At 36.1% G+C, this 18,700-nt stretch overlaps 1 protein-coding gene across 10 annotated transcripts in view; it reads left to right on the top strand.

Moving 5' to 3' along the window:
• The window catches only part of ZZZ3 (zinc finger ZZ-type containing 3), a 58,402-nt gene that overhangs the window by 35,919 nt on the left and 3,783 nt on the right, over positions 1–18,700 (top strand). For 5 of the 10 annotated variants that reach the window (XM_086842532.1, XM_086842531.1, XM_086842530.1 and 2 more), the window contains exons 4-11: positions 7,400–7,538; positions 8,853–9,000; positions 9,082–9,200; positions 9,518–9,589; positions 9,761–9,862; positions 10,817–10,912; positions 14,971–15,123; positions 17,974–18,108. In XM_086842532.1, coding sequence (XP_086698658.1) covers positions 7,400–7,538; positions 8,853–9,000; positions 9,082–9,200; positions 9,518–9,589; positions 9,761–9,862; positions 10,817–10,912; positions 14,971–15,123; positions 17,974–18,108 — 964 coding nt within the window. The remainder of the gene's footprint in view (positions 1–7,399; positions 7,539–8,852; positions 9,001–9,081; positions 9,201–9,517; positions 9,590–9,760; positions 9,863–10,816; positions 10,913–14,970; positions 15,124–17,973; positions 18,109–18,700) is intronic. The other 5 variants (XM_086842527.1, XM_086842535.1, XM_086842536.1 and 2 more) reach the window with 1 other exon arrangement.

An 18,700-nucleotide genomic window follows, 5' to 3' on the forward strand; every position in this document is an offset into this window, starting at 1 on the left:
GAAATTGAAGGATCAGTACATACTGTACAAGCTTCTTTCAGTCAGCAGTGAGTCCTAATCAATACAGTTGTTCCTTTGGAATAAAAATACATGCATTTGAGATTTAGAAAGGTTCTACTTTGTGATTTCCTTTAAACTTTGTTCTTGGTAGGAATAGCCAGCTGATGTTTCATTTTTCGTTATTGCACATCTTTATTTTGCTTTGGATAACTCAAAGTAAAAATATTGCTTCTGTTTTGTATAGAAATCTTTGAAGTTTTATGCTTCCTAAGCCAAGGACCAGCTGTGTTTGTCCATGGCTTATTAGAGTGAGTACTAATAAAAATACATGTTGTACTAATTTTCTTCCTTATTTCTAACTTTTCTTCTGCTTCTTTAGCCAAAAAATATTGATGATTAATGCTTTGTATTTGTTTTGTATTGTTAGAACAACCAGCCACTCATGACTGTAGATAATATTCTTGTTATTTGGTTCTAATATTCAGATATCACTGTGACATATTGAGGGGAATATATGAATTTGTTCCTATGGCAAGCATATACACCTGAATAATTGAGTGTGTATGTCTTGTTTGGGTGAAAACCTGCAGAAACTAATTTAGAGTGAGTTGAAGGAGTACAATAATCGGTGTTGTCAGCTTTCTCTGCTTGCTTTATCTGAGGATTTCTGTGCAGTTGGGTCAGTTTCAAGGGAATGTGGGTTGCTCTTACTTTGTCTCTGGAATAAAACTTCTTCTGAACGGTTACTTTCCCCAGAATCTTCCTAGAGAATATTCAAGTGGGCATGCTGGATGAAGCTGTGTGATGTTTTCCCTCAGTAAAGGAACCGAGACCATTCTCATTAGAGATGATGAGAAGGAAGGAGAAAAAGTTTGGGATGTGCTGTCAGCCTGTCTTTCTGTGCCGTTTGTGAAGAAAACAATTTCTGTCATTATCTCATGTCAATTCAAGCCTGGAAAATAGAGGAATGACAGGGACCTGTCTTTTTCCCTACTGAATGTGTCTGTCCTGCAGGCAAATGGTTTTGAGTGTCAATATCAAAAGGCTGTATTAGACTGTGTTAACTGAAAGAGAACTGATGGGTGCTGTTTTGTTGACAAGATTGAAACGAGTTCTGTGTTTGTTTAGAGGCACAGAGACCTACCTAATTGCTACTAACAGTTCTGAAAAGTTGCTGGAAATGTGGGTATTTGATAAGGGTGCTTTTGTACAGCTAGTATTAAATCTTCCTGAGTGTGTTGAGCAGCTCTTGACAAGAATGAAGCCTCTAGAAATACATGAGTGGGTATTCTGTTTCTGGGGAAGAGTTAAGAATTAAGAAAGAAAGGGGCATCACAAATTGATAACCAATAAAATATTGTTCAGATGGTTGAAACACAAAATCTGAAACTCTGATAGTTGTAAGAAAGGTATAATGTGAGTGGAAAATGGTTCTTTTGCATCCAGGTAAATAAATTACTGTAGCAGAATTTGCTTTCTTGCCTTAAGATTTGTTGGGTTTTTAAAAATGTCCTTTAAAAATGTGCTTTTTTGGGTTAGTTCTGCTTTGTTTTAGATAGGTGTGAGGCTGACATTGAGAAATAGTGCTTTGTGTTCCATTCCTGGCACAGTAGACTTGAAGAAGCCATTTAATGTGTTCTTTAGTTGTTTAATGTATAACATAGAGATGCAGCTTAATTATTTACTTACCTTTGAAATACTTTGGGATGTCTGAATTGTGAATATTAAATATGCATAGTGCAAGTACAGTAAATGACAGTGTGTGTAAAGAGGTTAAGCCAGAGTAGAAAGCAGTTTAATAAGGAGTTGCAGAAAAGGCTGTAATTAGATTACCTTGGTCATGGTGTCTGTGCATTAGCTGGGTAAAAACCTGCCATATGTCGCTTCCTCCAGGCAAAGGTGCTTTTACAAACCCTAACAGGGGTTGATACATGTATCCTCTTATTGATTACGCCCTTTAGCTCTTTCCTGTTTCTGAAGGGAGATCAAAGAATGCCCAGTCTCTTGTGCTTTCTCATTGCTGTCCTGTGCTCTACATGTCCAGCACTGAATCCCAGACTTTTCCAGAGTGCAGTTAGCAATTTTTTTAAATCATACTTATGTATCAGAATAATTTGCAACAAACTCTGCTGTGTCAGAATTACTGTATTACTGTACTGTGACACTGGCAAAGATTTCAAGCCAAGCTTAGGAGCTGGGAGCATTTTCTGTTATTTCTGAACTCAGACAAAGCCCAAATAAAAAAACACACTTCTTTGAAATGACAATGTTGTGTTTGATCTGATTCACAAGTTTCTCCAGGGAGCCAACCTCTAACTACTGCTCCTTTGGGTGACGTGGAAATTCTAAGTGCAATTAATGTTTCCCTTTTCCTACATAATTTAAAGCCTTTACATGTTTAATATCCAATACTTTCTCATCCTAGTCTCTAATAAGGGATGATAATATTTTATTTTTTTAATTGCTGTTAGTAGACCAAAATCCAGAGTAATAAATGACCTGGGTTTGGAAGAGCAGGTTGTAATCTGTACTTTGCTGGAGTGCCAGCAGATGGCAATGAAACAAAGACTTGCCCAAATCCTCCCAGTGACTAATAACCAGTTTTGTGTCACAGTTCTTGGAAATACAAAATAACAAGGTTTTTTCTGTCTATATTTTAGCTGTGTTTTATTATGAGACATGTATACACCCCCACGTTAAACAGTTCATACCTGCACAAGAACTAATGGCTATTTCTAAATTACGGGATGTGTTTTTAGTGTCAGAGCCCCCCAGAATTGATGGTACTATACATTTTAACATGCTGTGAACTATATAACTGGAGAAGTGCAGTTTGTTTTGGGAGTGAAAATTGATGACCACCAGCTGCACAGCATTTTAGAAGTCAAGAGGATAAATCACTTCTTTTTAATTAGTCATCAAAGGACATATCTTTGCAAGGTATCGAGTGCTGTAAGGCAAGTGGAGCTGCCAAAGTAATTTCAAGTGACTTTGGACATTGATTTTGAGTTGATTTCTTTTGTTTGGTGTGAATGTTATCAACAGCCACTTTATTTCCCCCACTAATTTGATTTAGCTACCTAAAAGTTAAAATCTTCATTTTGTACTGTCAGTTGCTCACATCACTTATTCAGCTAAGGCTTAAAGTACAGGATGTTCTTCTCTTCAAGGGAGATGAAACCATGGAGGGACTCTGTGACTGACAGACTCTTACTGTAAACATCAAATTATTTATTTAAAAATGCTTAATGATGTGACCCCTTTTATAGGTCAGTGCCAAGTCATTTAGTATAAAAACAAGAGTTAACTTAAGAAACATGAAGTTGTTAAGGCAGATTGATTACATACTGATATAGTATTTTCTAAAGGCTGCTGTTAGGTCCTGACACAGAGAAACTAAAATCTGTGATGTGACTGAGTACTCTGATTTGGAAATGTAAATATTATTAGAATGGAAAGAATGGAGGGAAGAAGCATTTTGAAAGTAGATCTCAGCGAACTGGATCAGAATGGGTATGGGTCTCATTAAGGCAATAGCTATGCTATTCTCAAGTTTTGTCACAGGCAAGAGAGGAGGCTGCTGTGTCCCTAATCACTATTAGAACAAAATTCATGTAAATTAATTGTGCAAGAACTAATTGCTTATGGCATGACTTCCAGAAGTCTGGCACTGCTCTGTGATAATTACTTCATGGAGCAGTCCAAAAGAGTGGAGTACTCATCACTGCAAAATAAAAACTGAATCAGCAGGAATTCCTGCTGATCAGTGTCAGTCTGTAAGAAGTAGCTTTCCTTTTTTAAACATTGGTCCCTCAAACCCTGTATTAATCAAGGTTTTTCAGCAGAGATTCTGAAGATGTTTCTGTGCCATGCTGAATGACTCAAGTGTTCATCTGGAAGATTCCTGGCAATTAATTGGATGCAAGAACTTGCAGGAGTGTTTCAATACTGGGATTGTGGAAACAGAATTGCATTCTTTGGAGTGAAAGTTTTCCTGCAAAGGAAACTGCTTTGGGTTTGGATTTGCTAACCAGTTAGTATTTAGCACTGAGGAAAGTGTAACTTCAGTCAGTGGAAGAGACCTGTCTGTGAGCTTACTCAGAAGTGTATTTGGTTTTGGCAAAGGACGTGGGACAGTTTTCCTTGGTAATTCCTGTCAAATCTTTCAGAGAAAATGATGCAACTGTAGCTGAATGATGAGGAGTTGCTCTTTGAGTGCCTCGGTGAAGGATAGAGCTGGTTTTGCAGCAGATTAATGAGCTACTTTCTCTTCTATGAGACTTCTTCAATTTTGGAGAATTTTAACACAGCTGCAGGAGGTAGTTTGGATCAGAATTGTGCTTACTTACAAAGAATCTGGAAAGATAGAGAGTAGAATTGTTAGTTACTTTTTAAAATAGTCTTGGAAATTATTATTTCCCATGATTTCTTGCATAATGCAGGAGGAGCATTATGGTAGCATTTGAGACTAGGAGGCCAGAATTAACAGAGGCTTCAGGAAAGGGCTCTCTGTGTATGTGTGTGTGTGTTATTATGTAGCTTGCTACTTTTTTAGAGAAATACATGGCTTTATTACAGTCATAGAGGGCCAGAGAGCCTGTATAAACATGTGGAAATAGTAGGTGTTCAACACTTAAAAGAACATTTGCAGACATGCAGCTCATTAAAAGGTCCTGTTGAAGTTGAAAGGCATGTGCAGTGGTTTGGGGAGAATGCAGTTCTGCAGCAAGTACCAGAATATGGAGTATGAAAACTATGTATTTCAGGACTAGTATTTTAATATTTTTTTTTCCCAGGAAATGAAAGATCCCAAAATCCCCATTTTTGTGTATGTCAGTACTTCTGATACTCACTTGATAAAACTGCAGTCTTATTCTTGGGCTTCAGAATATATTAATTCATAAAAACTGAACATGGAAGTTGAAGTAAATAGCTCCAAGTTAATACATGTCTTAGTAGAGGTACAGAAAAGTGCTGGGAAACCTTTTAGTTTGAACAGTCGGTTCAAAAACCCCTTTTTTCCAATTATAATGCTACTCTGTAGCCACAGATCAGTATCATGTGTCAGTTTTTTTGAATGATCCTGACATTCTTGTATTTTTACTGAATTCCATGAAGACCACTTCAGTGAGGGTCACGTGAATGTTTTAATGAGGAAAGTAACTGAAGTTGAATATTCTTGGGTTTGTGTTATTTTTCCCCAACTACAAATTCATCTCTTTTCCAGTCTCTTCAGACTAAATTATTTAAGGCTACCTCATTAAGATGATTTCTTTCTTCCCTTTATACATGTGAATCATCATTAAATTATCGCTTCATTTAAATCGCCAACATTTGGTTGCTTTTTTACTTCTATGTATTTACATGTTTTAAATGAAATGATTACTTTTTTTTCAATTTAATTTAGAAAATCAATTACTTAAATACAACTTGAATAAATGAAGTAAAATGGCTCAAGAAAAAAATGTTAAGTACCTGCATTTTTCTTAGATGCAAATTTGTGCACGCTGCTGAGCCTCTCACTGTGGCTCTGTTAACACAAGTTTGCGTACCTGCTGATGGAAACAGGCTTTTTGTTGTCCAGGGTAAATCCTCTCCCCAGGTATTCCATCTGCATGAGGATGTTGGCATCCTGCCTGTTTGATTTCCCTGGAGCCTCCAGGCTCAGAGGTGCTGGTAGCCCCTGAGCTGTGTGCAGGGGCTGAGTACAGATCTTCATCCACAGCCGATGGCTCCCGTGAGCCTGGAACAGCCTGAGCTGTGCTGCTGTCTCTGGCCAGTTCTGATGTGCTGTCACCACTTTTGTAAGCTGTTGCTGAAGAATAGCCACATTAATTATCTCACTTCATGCAGAGTTACTTTGATTAGAAGAAACTGGAGTACTTTCCCAGTTGTGAAAATATTCAGTACCCTATTAATGGCCTATTAAACAAGCATTTTAGGTCTTGGTTCCATGTAAACATGAGTATGTGCAGAAAAATGTACATAGTAATCAATTCATAACAGAATCTTGTCATATTGTTTTTAAACAAGCTCAGTATTTTAGTTTCAAACTGTAGAAAGTATAGCTATGTTTTATGTTTGTAAATACAAATATAAAATTACATTTGAGTGGAAAGAAAATTCCTTTTTGTCATGGAGAGGCAACAGTTTAATGTCCAGGTTAAAACTTAAATATTTGAAGGTACAAAGCCTGTATTTTGCTTGAGACTGCTTACTTCCCTCTACTTAAAGCCTTACCCAATTATTAGTGTAGTCAATTGAAAAACTTGAATTACCTCAGTAACCTCTGGATCTTTTCTGAAGTACACATGGAATTCATTGTGCCAGTCTTGTGTTTCTTTTAGGAATAAGGGGCCAGAAGAAAAAAAAGATTACTGAAGTACTGTAGTAGTGAACAGCTCTTGCTTGATTTTAGTGTTTGTATTTTGTGCTGAACTAAATGGCAGTTGTAATATTAAATATCAGAAAATATTGTCATGAAAAAGGTTAATACATAATAATTTGCAACAACGGGGGCCATGAGTAGCTGCAGGATTTCAGAAACTGAAGGTGGCAGCTGTAACTTTAAAGGTAATAAAAGGTATTACATGTAGTTAACTTTTTTAAAGGCTGTGTTAAAATGTCATATGACATCCTGAGTCTGAGTTAGCTTTATGAAGAACAGTTTGGAAAGCACACGTTACTGGGTACAGGCGTGACAGTCCCATCAATGACGCTCGATTGTGTCTCTTAAACAGACTCCAAATTGTGTGTGAGTCCGGGGTGGCACATTTCAGGGAACGCTGACATTTTCATTCAGCTTCTGTATTCTTGGGGGAATCTGGTTTGAATTTATTTTGCAAATTACTTATTCCTTTCTTTGTTGTTACATCTCAAAAATGATTCTCAAATTCTGTTCTAAGGTGGGGCTTTTACAAAATGCTGTATTTCTAAACCATTCCTGTCTAGTGTTTGGATGGTTGAGTGAAATGTTAAAATTCTGTGGTAGCCACTTGTATTGGGGTAGAAGGAAGCTGGTGTTGAAGTGGAAGAGAAATTAACTCATTTTGTTTGTGGTGTTTTTAACTTTGTAAACAAAGCCTGTTGGTTACAGCTGTTGAGAATATGAATATAGATTGTCCCTGATACCATATTGTTTCAGCTACTGTAGAATTTATGTTTAAAGGAAAGCACTGGAGAGTAAAATATATTTTCCCTTATGGGTTTATATAAATTCATGTAGTCTTAAAGTAAATTGAATCTATTTTTACTATAATTCAGTAAAAATGTTTATGAAATGGTTCAGATAAGCTATGAAATCTGGTAGATTCTGGTAGGTAACCATGGCTAGTGTTTAGGTGGGGGGGTTTCACTTTTAAAGGCAAATGCAGTGAGATGTTTTCCTTTGTCTCTGTAGTTATCAGAGACTGTTACAGACGATTGCTGTACTCGAGGCTCAACGTACTCAAGCAGTTCAAGACCTTGAAAGTTTAGGCAGACACCAGAGAGAAGCACTGAAAGATCCTATTGGATTTGTGGAAAGACTCCAGAAGAAGGTATTTCTATGGACTTTTCCTAAGTCTTTCTTAGAATTTTTTTTTTTTTTTTAATAACTAGTAATTCAGCATCTATAGAAACTGAAGATTAGATATATACACTTGCATAAAGAATATGAGCTTAAAATCTTTTAACTGCTGAGCAAAAATAGCTCTTTGCTTTCTTACTAGATCTTTAAGACATAGGTCTTCAATGATTTTATCAGATATGCTTCCTTTCATTTTTTTGGTATGTAGAAATGTAATTGTTAAATTTCTAATTATAGTGTAGGTATTTTAAGACAACTTGAAATCTACAGGTGACTGGAAGTATCAGATCAAAAAATTCTAATCTTTCTCATTTGAGAAATGAAATGTTTTGCTTTGAGTGAATTTGGTAGGGTATGTTTAGAGCAGGAAATGCAGTCTATATTCCAAAATGAGCACTAGAAAACATACCTGAGTTACAGGGAACAGAACAGAATATTGTCTGAGAGAGAAGAATCCATTTTTTTTCAGCTTGACTTCTGTATCATCTGCATCCTGCAGCATCTATGGCTGGCAAACACAGTTACCTTCTAGTGTGATAGCAACACGTATTTCAGTGAAGAATGAAGTTATGGTTCTCTTTTTCTAGGTTTGTAGACACCTAGGTCACATGTAAGCCCCTTAGTTTCAGTAGTTGTCTTTCTTTTAAGTTTTGAGATGAGTTAATAGCATGCATGATGTGTTGCATTTGATAGTCATTTTATGGGGAAATACTAATGACAGTGTGAAGTACTCTGGTGTATTTTTTCGAAGAAGGACCAAAGGAGTGATAATCTTAATATAATTTGACCTTTATTTAAAGAGGTGAGCTTTGCAACATTTTTGTTTTAGGCCGAAGACAGCAGAACGAGTGCAAAATAGGCATAAATTTCTCTGATGGGAGATATCAGGTGATAAAACTCTGAATCTTTTGAGTTCCTGGGTTAAGAAAGGTACACATCCTGAGCAAATGGTATTAATAAAGGACAGTCAGAAACAGGTTACTGAAGTTTCAAACACATTATTTCAGCTTTGAAATGCACACTTTAAAGTTTTATGATCAATAAGCCATCATTGACCGTGCCGCTGCATATTTTACGTGCACTGTTGTGTATAATTCTTAAGATCTCACCTTCTCTTTAAAAAAAACTGTGCTGCATGGCACTTCAGAAATTCTGGTTTTCCATTCTTCTGTCAAACAAAAAGCAGCATTGGGTTTTGGAGCCTTTCAGTATTTGTATGTTTTGGTTTGGATATAAAGTGATTGCATTAAATATTACTTTCTACTTTTCATTCTTATTTTTTCAGGTTGATATGGGTCTTCCATTTCCTCAGAGAGTTGTTCAGCTCCCTGAGATTGCCTGGGACCAATACACCACTAGCCTTGGAAACTTTGAGAGAGAATTCAAAAACCGAAAACGTAACAGTAGGAGAGTGAAGCTGATTTTTGACAAAGGTAAAAGAAAGTGGGCATATGTTACAAGAAAGAAATGACCGGTGTGGAAGTTCAATAATTCTTCCTTTGTGTTGCTTACAGTAGGTATCCCTGCAAGACCAAAAAGTCCTTTGGATCCCAAGAAGGATGGAGAGTCTATTTCATACTCTGTCTTGCCTTTAAGTGATGGTCCAGAAGGTTCCACAAACAGTCGTCCACAGGTAGCTGTTCAAAAGGAAAGAAAAAAAAATGCTGAACAGTAATTTTGATTTTATTTTTTTTTTTCTCTTTTAAGTATGGAATGTAAATATCTTAACTGTTACTTCAGATGTTCATGTTGGTGATGAAATGCCATTCCTGTACTCAAATCCCAGAACTAAACTTTGGTTTAGGCAAGTTTTGTTTTGAAACAAAAACCTCGCATCTTATGCTTCGGTTTGGTTTTGGTTTAACTTAAGTAGGAAGAGGGTTCAAATGAATTATCCCAGCTATAATTTTTCTAAACACATATTCCATTTGATGTCCTGTATTTGAGCAGATGATAAGAGGGCGACTTTGCGATGAGACCAAACCTGAAACTTTTAACCAGCTGTGGACTGTAGAGGAACAGGTAACAAGAAACTCTTTAATTTTGTGGCTGTGGCAACATACATGAGCATAAAAGCAAATTGTGTCACAATTTTTATTGCACTTGGGAGATCAGAGTCACTTGTATTAGATATTTGACAACTTATACCTGTACTAGGGAGAATGTATTTATTCCTTTTCACTGTTGATTTAGAAAAAACTCGAGCAGTTGCTTTTGAAGTATCCACCAGAGGAGGTAGAGTCCCGACGGTGGCAGAAGATAGCAGATGAACTGGGAAATAGAACAGCAAAGCAGGTAACGTGTAAAACACTTCGAGAAGTATTCCTTTATCTTCACTTTTTTTTTAATATCAGCAAATTCAATATATTTTCAGTAATCACTTCATCTTAAGAATATAACAGCAGGGTCTACATGTCACCCATAACAATGTGACTCTTACACTGGATCTCAAATACAGAGTGTTAAATGTGCCCCAAAGCCCATGGCAAAGTTGCCAAACCTAAGGTTCATTAGATTCTGACAGCATGAATTTAATTCTATACAGCAAGTGTAGTGACACCAACTGTGCCGAATTCCCTGCACCTCAGTGCTGTGGAATGGGTAGACATGTAAATAGCACAGACAGAAGGACACAGATGAGGATACACCAATTATTTCTGCATCTGACTTATTTGAATTTTTCTCCTAAAATGACAGAATTTCTCCATTTTGACCAGAAGTTAAAAACTCTGATCTTCTGTGTTTACAGTATTTTAATTTCTTTTATTTCATTTGTATGCTTTCAGATAAAATTATAATTAAGTACTTCATAATACTGGATTACGTCATTTCTGCTCATATCTGTATTTCTCCGCATCTGAAAAAATAGACATGCTTACTTATTTCATAATGGAGACCTACTTTCTATGTGCTAGCTATGGATAACGTATCTGGCATTCTTAAGAATGACTTTAGCTGCATCAGGAAGAAAACTACCAAAGTCCTTTCTGTCACAATTTTTGCAAGACCTTCTGCGTATGTTTAAAGAAGGGACTTTTTTTTTCTCTGAAAGCTGTCAAAGCATCTGGAAATAGGACAAATGCAGCACTGCAAGATAGGTACCAGTTAAGAGTAGTTGTCACAAAATAGAATCCAGAGGATTTATTTTGTATTCTGGTATTCTGAACTAATGTAGCAATCCTGGCACATCTTTGAAGACCAGTTACATTTCATTTGACATTGAGTTGTTGCATGTTGGTTTTTTTCTAGGTTGCCAGTAGAGTGCAGAAATATTTTATTAAACTGACTAAAGCTGGTATTCCAGTTCCAGGAAGAACACCAAACTTATATTTATATTCCAAAAAGGTGAGACAAGATTACAGAATCCTGTGTTTCTGTTTGCATTTATGTGCTTGTTGAGTCAGAATCATTAATATATTTAATAGATTAATAAAGTTACTTATTGAAGTAATCTTTTTCTTTTGCCAGTAGCACTATGGAGTGGATTGGACGTTAATTCTGGTTTCACATTGACAGCTCTTGGGGAGTAGAAGTGTTCAGGTTGCAGGTTGAACTGGCAGGATAGAATGATGGTCTTGGGGTAGTTCTTCCTCCATATAAATTTACTAAAACTGATCAGGAAGTGATAATGAAAACCCTGTTGGAAGAATATAATGAGCCCTATAATTCATATTGTACAGTAATCTTCTAATTAATAAAACCATAGAAAATTATGTATAACTGAGCATGCTGAATTAGCTCAAGCATAGGCTTAAGACAGAAATGTCCGTTAAAATGTGCTTTTCTGATCTTGGAATGCATGAGAAAAATATGGTCCCAAAAAAATCTTAATTTACAAAAGCAAAGACTCAATTTCTGTGCAGATCAGTCACGTTTTGATTTAAATAATCTTTAAGATGCTCTTGGGTACTAAAAAGGTCCAAAGACTGTAAAAGAGGACAGTCACAGCTTTCATGGGGGTTTTGTTTGTTGGGTTTGGGGGTTTTCTTTGTTTCCTCAGAATTTACAAATCTTCTTCAAAATCCCTTACAGGCATTTTGTGGTGTAACATTACTGGTTTGTTTCCAGGTGTCCATGATGTTTTCTGATAAATAATAGGGTAAACTTTTCATTGATTCTACAATATGGCAGACTTGCAGATTTCTTTGAAAGGTTGGAAACAAAAGTTGCTGTCCATGGGTTGATACAAAGGTCTGCCAGAGTTTGTGCATAATGATTTAAAGTGTTACACACCCTTAGCTGTCTCCTCATAGTCTCTGAAGTTACTGCAAACAATAAGTGCTTGTATTGGAGCCTTTCCAGTTTGCCATCCATCATGGTAATACCATTTTACTTTCACCAGGGTTTTAATCTACTATTGTGCTCTATAAACAGAGGCGTGACTCTATAAACAGACATGACTGTCTGCCACCTTGTCTATTGGAAAAATGCTTTCTGGCAGAAGAACCAAAAAACCAGCTGGAAACAGCGATACCTTAAATGCTGTGGAGATTCATCTGTCAGAATTCCAAATTACTTACACAGTTTGGGCTAATTTCTGTAGTATAATAATACTGATTTTAACTGTGGCTGATTTTAACAGGCGTTGAAAATTTAGTTCTGAAAATTATGATTGTTTGAGTTCTTTATGTCACTCTACCACTTAAAATCACCTTGGTCACACCTTTTCTTGTTTCCTGTTAATTTTGTTTAGAAAGACTATCAGTAGAGAATGTGTGTAATGTTGTCAGGCAGCAGATCACTGTATTTGATAAACCATGGGAATACTTAATCAGTCAACGTGGGACATTTTAAGTGTATTTTTCACTAATTTGAACAGTGATCGCATTGTGGACAAACCCAGTATAATCAAGAGTGAAACATTTTCTATAAAATTCTTAACAATCTCATATTGCAAGAGTAATGATCCCATCAAACAAATTTTTCTTAGGCTTCTATCTAGAACATACCTAATGCTTAGGTCAGTTTTTGCAGTGTGAGTCACATCCTTATTGCCAGCTGCTAAGAGTAAGGTCACACTGCCCTGGTTTGTGTTGAGCAGCATCCCTGTGTTAGATTTGTAACTTGTGTGAGAAATACAGCAGCTGAAAAAGTGAAACAAGCAGTGTATGTGGAGAAATGGAGCTCTCAGCCTGCTAATAGAGCTGTCAGCTTAGAGCACAGAGGCACAGCACCATACCAGGTTAGTTACTCCCAGGTCTCCAGTGCAGGTATAATGTGGCAGAAAGGAAATGCAAGGGCTGTTGGAAGGCTGGGTCATGCCTGTCATAATTTTGATATTGAGTAACTGTAACTGCAGTGGATCTGCTTTACTGCCGGTAATAGAAGTGTGAAAACTGGGTGCTAATGCTTAAAGCACCTATGGGAAAATAAGAAACACAGATAAATTTAATGTAAAGATTTGTGTCAAAAGGGATGCTTCACAAGAAAATACTCGCGTTTCTCCATGGGGATTGTTCAGGATGCTTTTTTGAAATGGTTACTGGAGAGGTTAGAAGCCTGTTCACTTTTTGAACATCTTGTTGAAGTTACCTTGAATATCTACTCATATGACATATGTCTCTTCTAGCTAATGATACAGGAAATTAAGCAGGATGTATCAGTTTCTTTTCCTGTATAACCATTACCTACTGCTGGTGAAAATAAAACTGGATCAGTCTAGTATTCAGTTCTTCAATTATGGCTTATCATTTTCAATTTCATCCTTATATAATATCATTAGTGCACCTGCTTTTAAGCTTTATCTAGAGGCATATTTCCCCCAGGGAAAATGATCTTTAACTGTCTGCTTTTAAGTAGTATTTTAGTTCATTCTTCACCAAAGGAACAGAATTCAAATCCTCAGTTCAATTTGTAGGTCACAGCACTGTTATGCATGGTAGTGCTGCTGTATAAGCATAGGCACAGTTTTCCTTTCCTGACTCCAGATCTAGTATTGAATGCAGATCTGTTTTCTGTTAACAGAAAATGTAAATCACTTTGTCAGCTCTGGCTGAAATTCCATCTGTACATGGACATATTTTAGAGTTGTGAAATCTTAAGGGAAACCATAAAAGCACCAAAACACAGGTAGCTGGTGCTCATAAAGCAGAAAGTGGAAAAATTCAACACAATAGGTATAGTACATTAGTCTTAAAAGAAATTCTTTTCCTTTTTGCGCTGTAGTAGCTCTACAGATCTGGGGTACCACCTTCCTGTTGTTACTACAGACTTCATCTCTTCCATTAAGACCGAACAGAGCTAATCTCAATTCCTCCTGATACTTCTGTTTGCACAGATGCATTCCATCTAAATCATTTGTGTCATCTGTGCCTTTACTTTTTAAACTGTGCACAACTTTAAAATAATGCTACATCCCTCTTTAGAGTCAAAGGGTTGTACTATAGTATTACAGGTTTGTAACTGATACAGGAACCTTTTTGGGATAAAAGCTCCTGCTAAAAAAGGAGCAAGTGCTAACTATGGCAGTTATTCCTTTTGCTTGAGCTGGATGAGCAGCTAGGCACTGTGTAAAACAATCCTGTCTTTTATGATTGTTAGAAAAAGTACTTTTCATGCTTATGTTTTTGATTCACACTGTAGGGGGGCTTTTTTAAGTCAGAGAATGTAAGTTTTGACATTAAATGTCAACGTGCTGGTCTGGAAAGTAGCTAAGTAGGGGTTGAGTCAGTTTCATTCACCCCAAATTCTTTTTAAATAACCTATTTGAAAACTGGCATGCATTCTTCACCTTCAGACAGTATTAAAGTTGAAAGCTTCAAGATGTGCACTAATGGAGTAGTTTATTTAATCTAATGTTTTTTAGGTTCCTTTTTCATGCAGTGGCAATAAAAACCTTTATAGAGAGCAGTTCTTTCTAACTCTTAGAATCCTCTTTTTATTGCAATGAATTGCTTTGTCTCCTGTACCAGGACAGTAGGTCTAGGCTTGTTGGTTTTTTTTTCCTAAGGCAAAAATATAAGAAGTTGATAAGTGTCAAGCATGAACCTTTTGGCTCTTGGACCTGTGCAAAATTACTTCCTTGCTTAGTCTCACACACAATTGGAAGTTTTTTAATATTTTTGCTCTCTGGTCCTCAGTCTTCAAAATTGTAACAGCCTTACTTTCTGTTTTACTCTTCTGTCAGTCTCACCTGTTTAGATGGTTGGGGTTTTATGGTAAGGGCTCTTTCTTACTGCATTTTTACCAAAGTATTTCACTGTTCATTGGATTCCACCTGTTATGGGGGAGAAGAAATCCAGCAGTGGGGAGGACATGATACAGAGATATGAATATAAGTAATTGGAAACATCATAGATTATTAAGTGCAAAAGAATAAATTATAGGCAAAGTTTTATCAATGAGGATTATTTAAATAATAGCCAAGGAAATGTTTTTAAAAATATACCATTTTTTCACTGTAGTCATCAAGTAGACGGCAGCATCCTTTAAATAAACATCTTTTCAAACCTTCAACTTTCATGACATCTCATGAACCTCCAGTTTATATGGATGAAGATGATGACAGATGCAGTTTTCACAGCCATATGGATACTGCAGCAGAAGAGGAAGTATCGGTATGTCATTTAAATAAGTCAGAGAATGTCTTGCTGTCACTTTGACCTTGTTTAGTGTTTAGAGGATTAGGCATCTTCACCATTAGATGTCATCAAGTAAGTATTAAATTGTAATAAGATTTATGAGCCATTTTAAATTATAAATACATCATTAATATTACAGCCTCTGACAGCAAATAATTTAGACCAAATCAGGAAGGAAGTCTGTAAGTCATAAACAGTTTTGTCCTGAAATATCTCAAAGAAGTTTCAGTTGCATATTTTTAGTAAGTGATCTGGCATGAGAGAGATTTGAAAATCATGTAGATGATATAGTTGGGATTCTGGTTAAAGATGTGTTTAGAAAGGTTACATAGAGCCCTGGTAGAATTCAAATGCTATTGGCATCATTGTTTTTTTTATCTTCTACTGGCTGAATTAATTATGAATTTTGTAAAATCTACTTCAAAGTGTGAACTAACAGAGTGAATTGTCAATCAACAAGCATATTTATGTATTCTTAGAGGCAAATTCTAGTAGACATCCTAACCCAGTGAATTGCTACATCATGGAGTGTGCTACTTTCCTAATTTATCACATGCAATAATACAACAAGAATTTAGACATATGTTGTTCCCATTTCCATACAGAATCATGGAGGGACTGCTTGGGAGCTGGGCAAGTTTCACAGCTGGTGTGAATCACTGTGGTGTTCCTGTTTTCTTTAGACTGAAGAACCTGACTAGTTGATTCTTTTCTTTTTTTTTTTTTTTGTGAGCTTAGTGACATCTTGTGTGTGAAAACCTTGTTGCATAACACAAGTATTGAGGCCAACCACTATAAGTCCACTCATTTTCTTTACTGACTTTTTTTAGCTGCACTGCATAGTCTTCCTCAATTACTGCATTTACTTATCTACATCTCACTCTTAAATCCCGTCTTTACTCATGTTCTGCATTCTCTCTGTGATGGTCTTTCCGATCATCCACAGACATTCCTGATTACTTTGCATATTCCAATAAGAATCTTAAAAGGCCTGGAAAGCAAAATGCATATTAGAAAAGATGCAGTGCAGCTGGTTTTTGAGCTAACATGCTTTTGTTCTGCATTGTTTTTAAGTACATATTTTCTAATTGTTGAGAACAGTTTTCTGAAACATTTTGGTTTTGCCATGGTGCCCTAACTCATAATTAATGTGAGCACCATGAATCAACTGGGATTTATTTTTATTAAGACAGAAGTTGCAGTTTCACATTTCAGCAGTGATAATAGTGGTCATGTGCCACACACACAGAGACCTTTTTTTTTAATTTGGCATAATCTTTTCTTCCTTCACTAGAGTAACATTTCCTGATGGATACAGTTCTGGCTTTCAGTAAGGTAGAAAGACACAGGAGAGCTCAGTTACTGAAAAGATCCCCACAATCAGTGCAAAAGAATAGCAATTTAGAAGCAAAAAGGGATTGTAAACCATATTCAAAATGAATGTACAGGATTCTGTTCTGGTGCTAAAAGTCAGATCTCGTAGTGACAGTTGCTGTCTTGGAGAAAAATACTTTGTGTCATTTAGCAGAAGAAAAGCAGTGTAGCAGGAAAATCAGGTTTTCTTTGATTTCCCAGTGGAATTACCACATGCTTTTCCTGTGTAAAGACAAAAAAATTTGCCTGATTATTGCCAGTCATAACTATGCCTAAAAAATTACATTTTGGTATGAACAAGTTATTTTCAAGTGAAGACCCACTATTCCTAACAGAGTTAATTTGCTTTTCAGTTATGATTTCTTAATTTTGTGAGTAGTCTAATTATTCTAGAACACAGCTATTTAGTATTCTAGAATGAATTGTCCACACAGGGAGCTATTAAAGCACACTTTATTCAGTATACAGTTTTTTTGTGACAGGCAGTTTTTCCCAGAAAAACTTACAAGATTTGCATGGAAGACGAATCCCTCTTTCATATTAAAGAGAATGTAGCTTATCACTACACAACTGAATTGTGTCATTTAACTGTAACTTTTCTGGTAGTTTGCAGTCTAGTCCTTTATATAGGTTCATAATTGCAATTAAATAATTGATAAGTCCTTTCAGAAATGTAGTAAAGCCTCTTTCCCTCACTTCCTTTAATAAACTTACTAAATAATACAGAATCTTCAATCTTCATAGATTCATAAAAAGAAATGGAAATCACACATTCAGGCTACAGTAGAAGAATTTTAATCACTATCTTGTAGTTGTAGTTGTTTTACCTACCTGAAGGTTCCTGTCAGTGTAGGATGTGAAAACTGCTCAACATCAGTAAAGACTTGTCATCTTTGAAAACAGGTGACATCTACAAACTACAACTGCTACAATAAAATAATTACCTTGAAATGAGCATCTGAACTAGAATTAGAGCTTCTGTCCTTTCATAACAGATCCTCAGCCTTAGTGGAAGGAAACTGTGTGAGGAAAAACAGAACTCGCATGTCTTTGAAAAAGAGAGAGCCATTTCTTGTACCTCTCTGGCAAAGATGTCTGCACTGGCCTTTAGGGAGACAAACTGCTTCATAATTTATGGAAAAATAGCAGGCTTTTTTTAGGAGCTGTTAAGAGACAGTAAAGGGATAAAGGAAGTTGGCTAACTCTGAAAGTTCTACTCTTTCAGTCATGGCATGGTGCTTCACATTGCATTTTATTCTTACTAGTAAAGGTGAGAAGTGTATACTGGGTATGGGTGTTAAAAATATTTTTCCAGTATGTAGAATATATTGCCATCATTTTCTTAAACACTATTAATCACACATAGTGATTTATGGAAGAAATACATGTGTTTCTAGTTACTGTGTTCCTACACTAAGAATATTTTTCTGGAATTTTTTTTACCTTGACCAGGATGAAGAGAGTATTCCAGTAACATATCGAGAGTTACCTGAGTACAAAGAACTGTTAGAGTTTAAAAAATTGAAGAAACAGAAACTCCAGCAGATGCATGCAGAAAGTGGGTTTGTGCAGCACGTGGGATTTAAGGTGAGTGCAAGAGATGTTCTTCTGATGCTCAGTGGAATGCAGAAGTTTTCCAAGAGAATGTGGTTTGAATTTCCTGAAAAGATTTTGTTTAATATAGCAAGTTTGGTTCCTTAGTTCTTGTTCACTGAGTCTGTTTTCCCTCATTTTCTTTAAAAAAAAACAGCCCACATAATTCACTCCTTCTGGTGGCTCAGTTTTCACTGAATGCTGATGTTGTATGAAAATTGATAAACATTCTGTCTTTTTCTCACCACATTATGAAAATACAGCTTGTATTAGAGCCTTGTTAAATCATGATAGAATTCCATTTGACACTACATTCTGTTTTGACAGTGATTCATTAATGATAATTTTCTGATTATGAATTTGGAGTAGTTTTGCCTCCACCTGAGGCCAAAGAAGGGACAGAGATTCTGGATGAGAGTAATAGATTCATGATTTTTTTGTTTTGTAGCAACTTCACAATTTCATCAAGTGATAACTGACAGAAGTTGAAGCAAGAACATAAAACAATGTTTATATAAAATTAAGAAAATAAATATTAAGTTAAACTGATAGGTTGTCCCAGTAGCAAGCATTAACAGGCAACATG

This window comes from Cyanistes caeruleus, chromosome 9 (genome assembly GCF_971803275.1).
Source record: "Cyanistes caeruleus chromosome 9, bCyaCae1.hap1.1, whole genome shotgun sequence".
Taxonomy (NCBI): Eukaryota; Metazoa; Chordata; class Aves; order Passeriformes; family Paridae; genus Cyanistes; species Cyanistes caeruleus.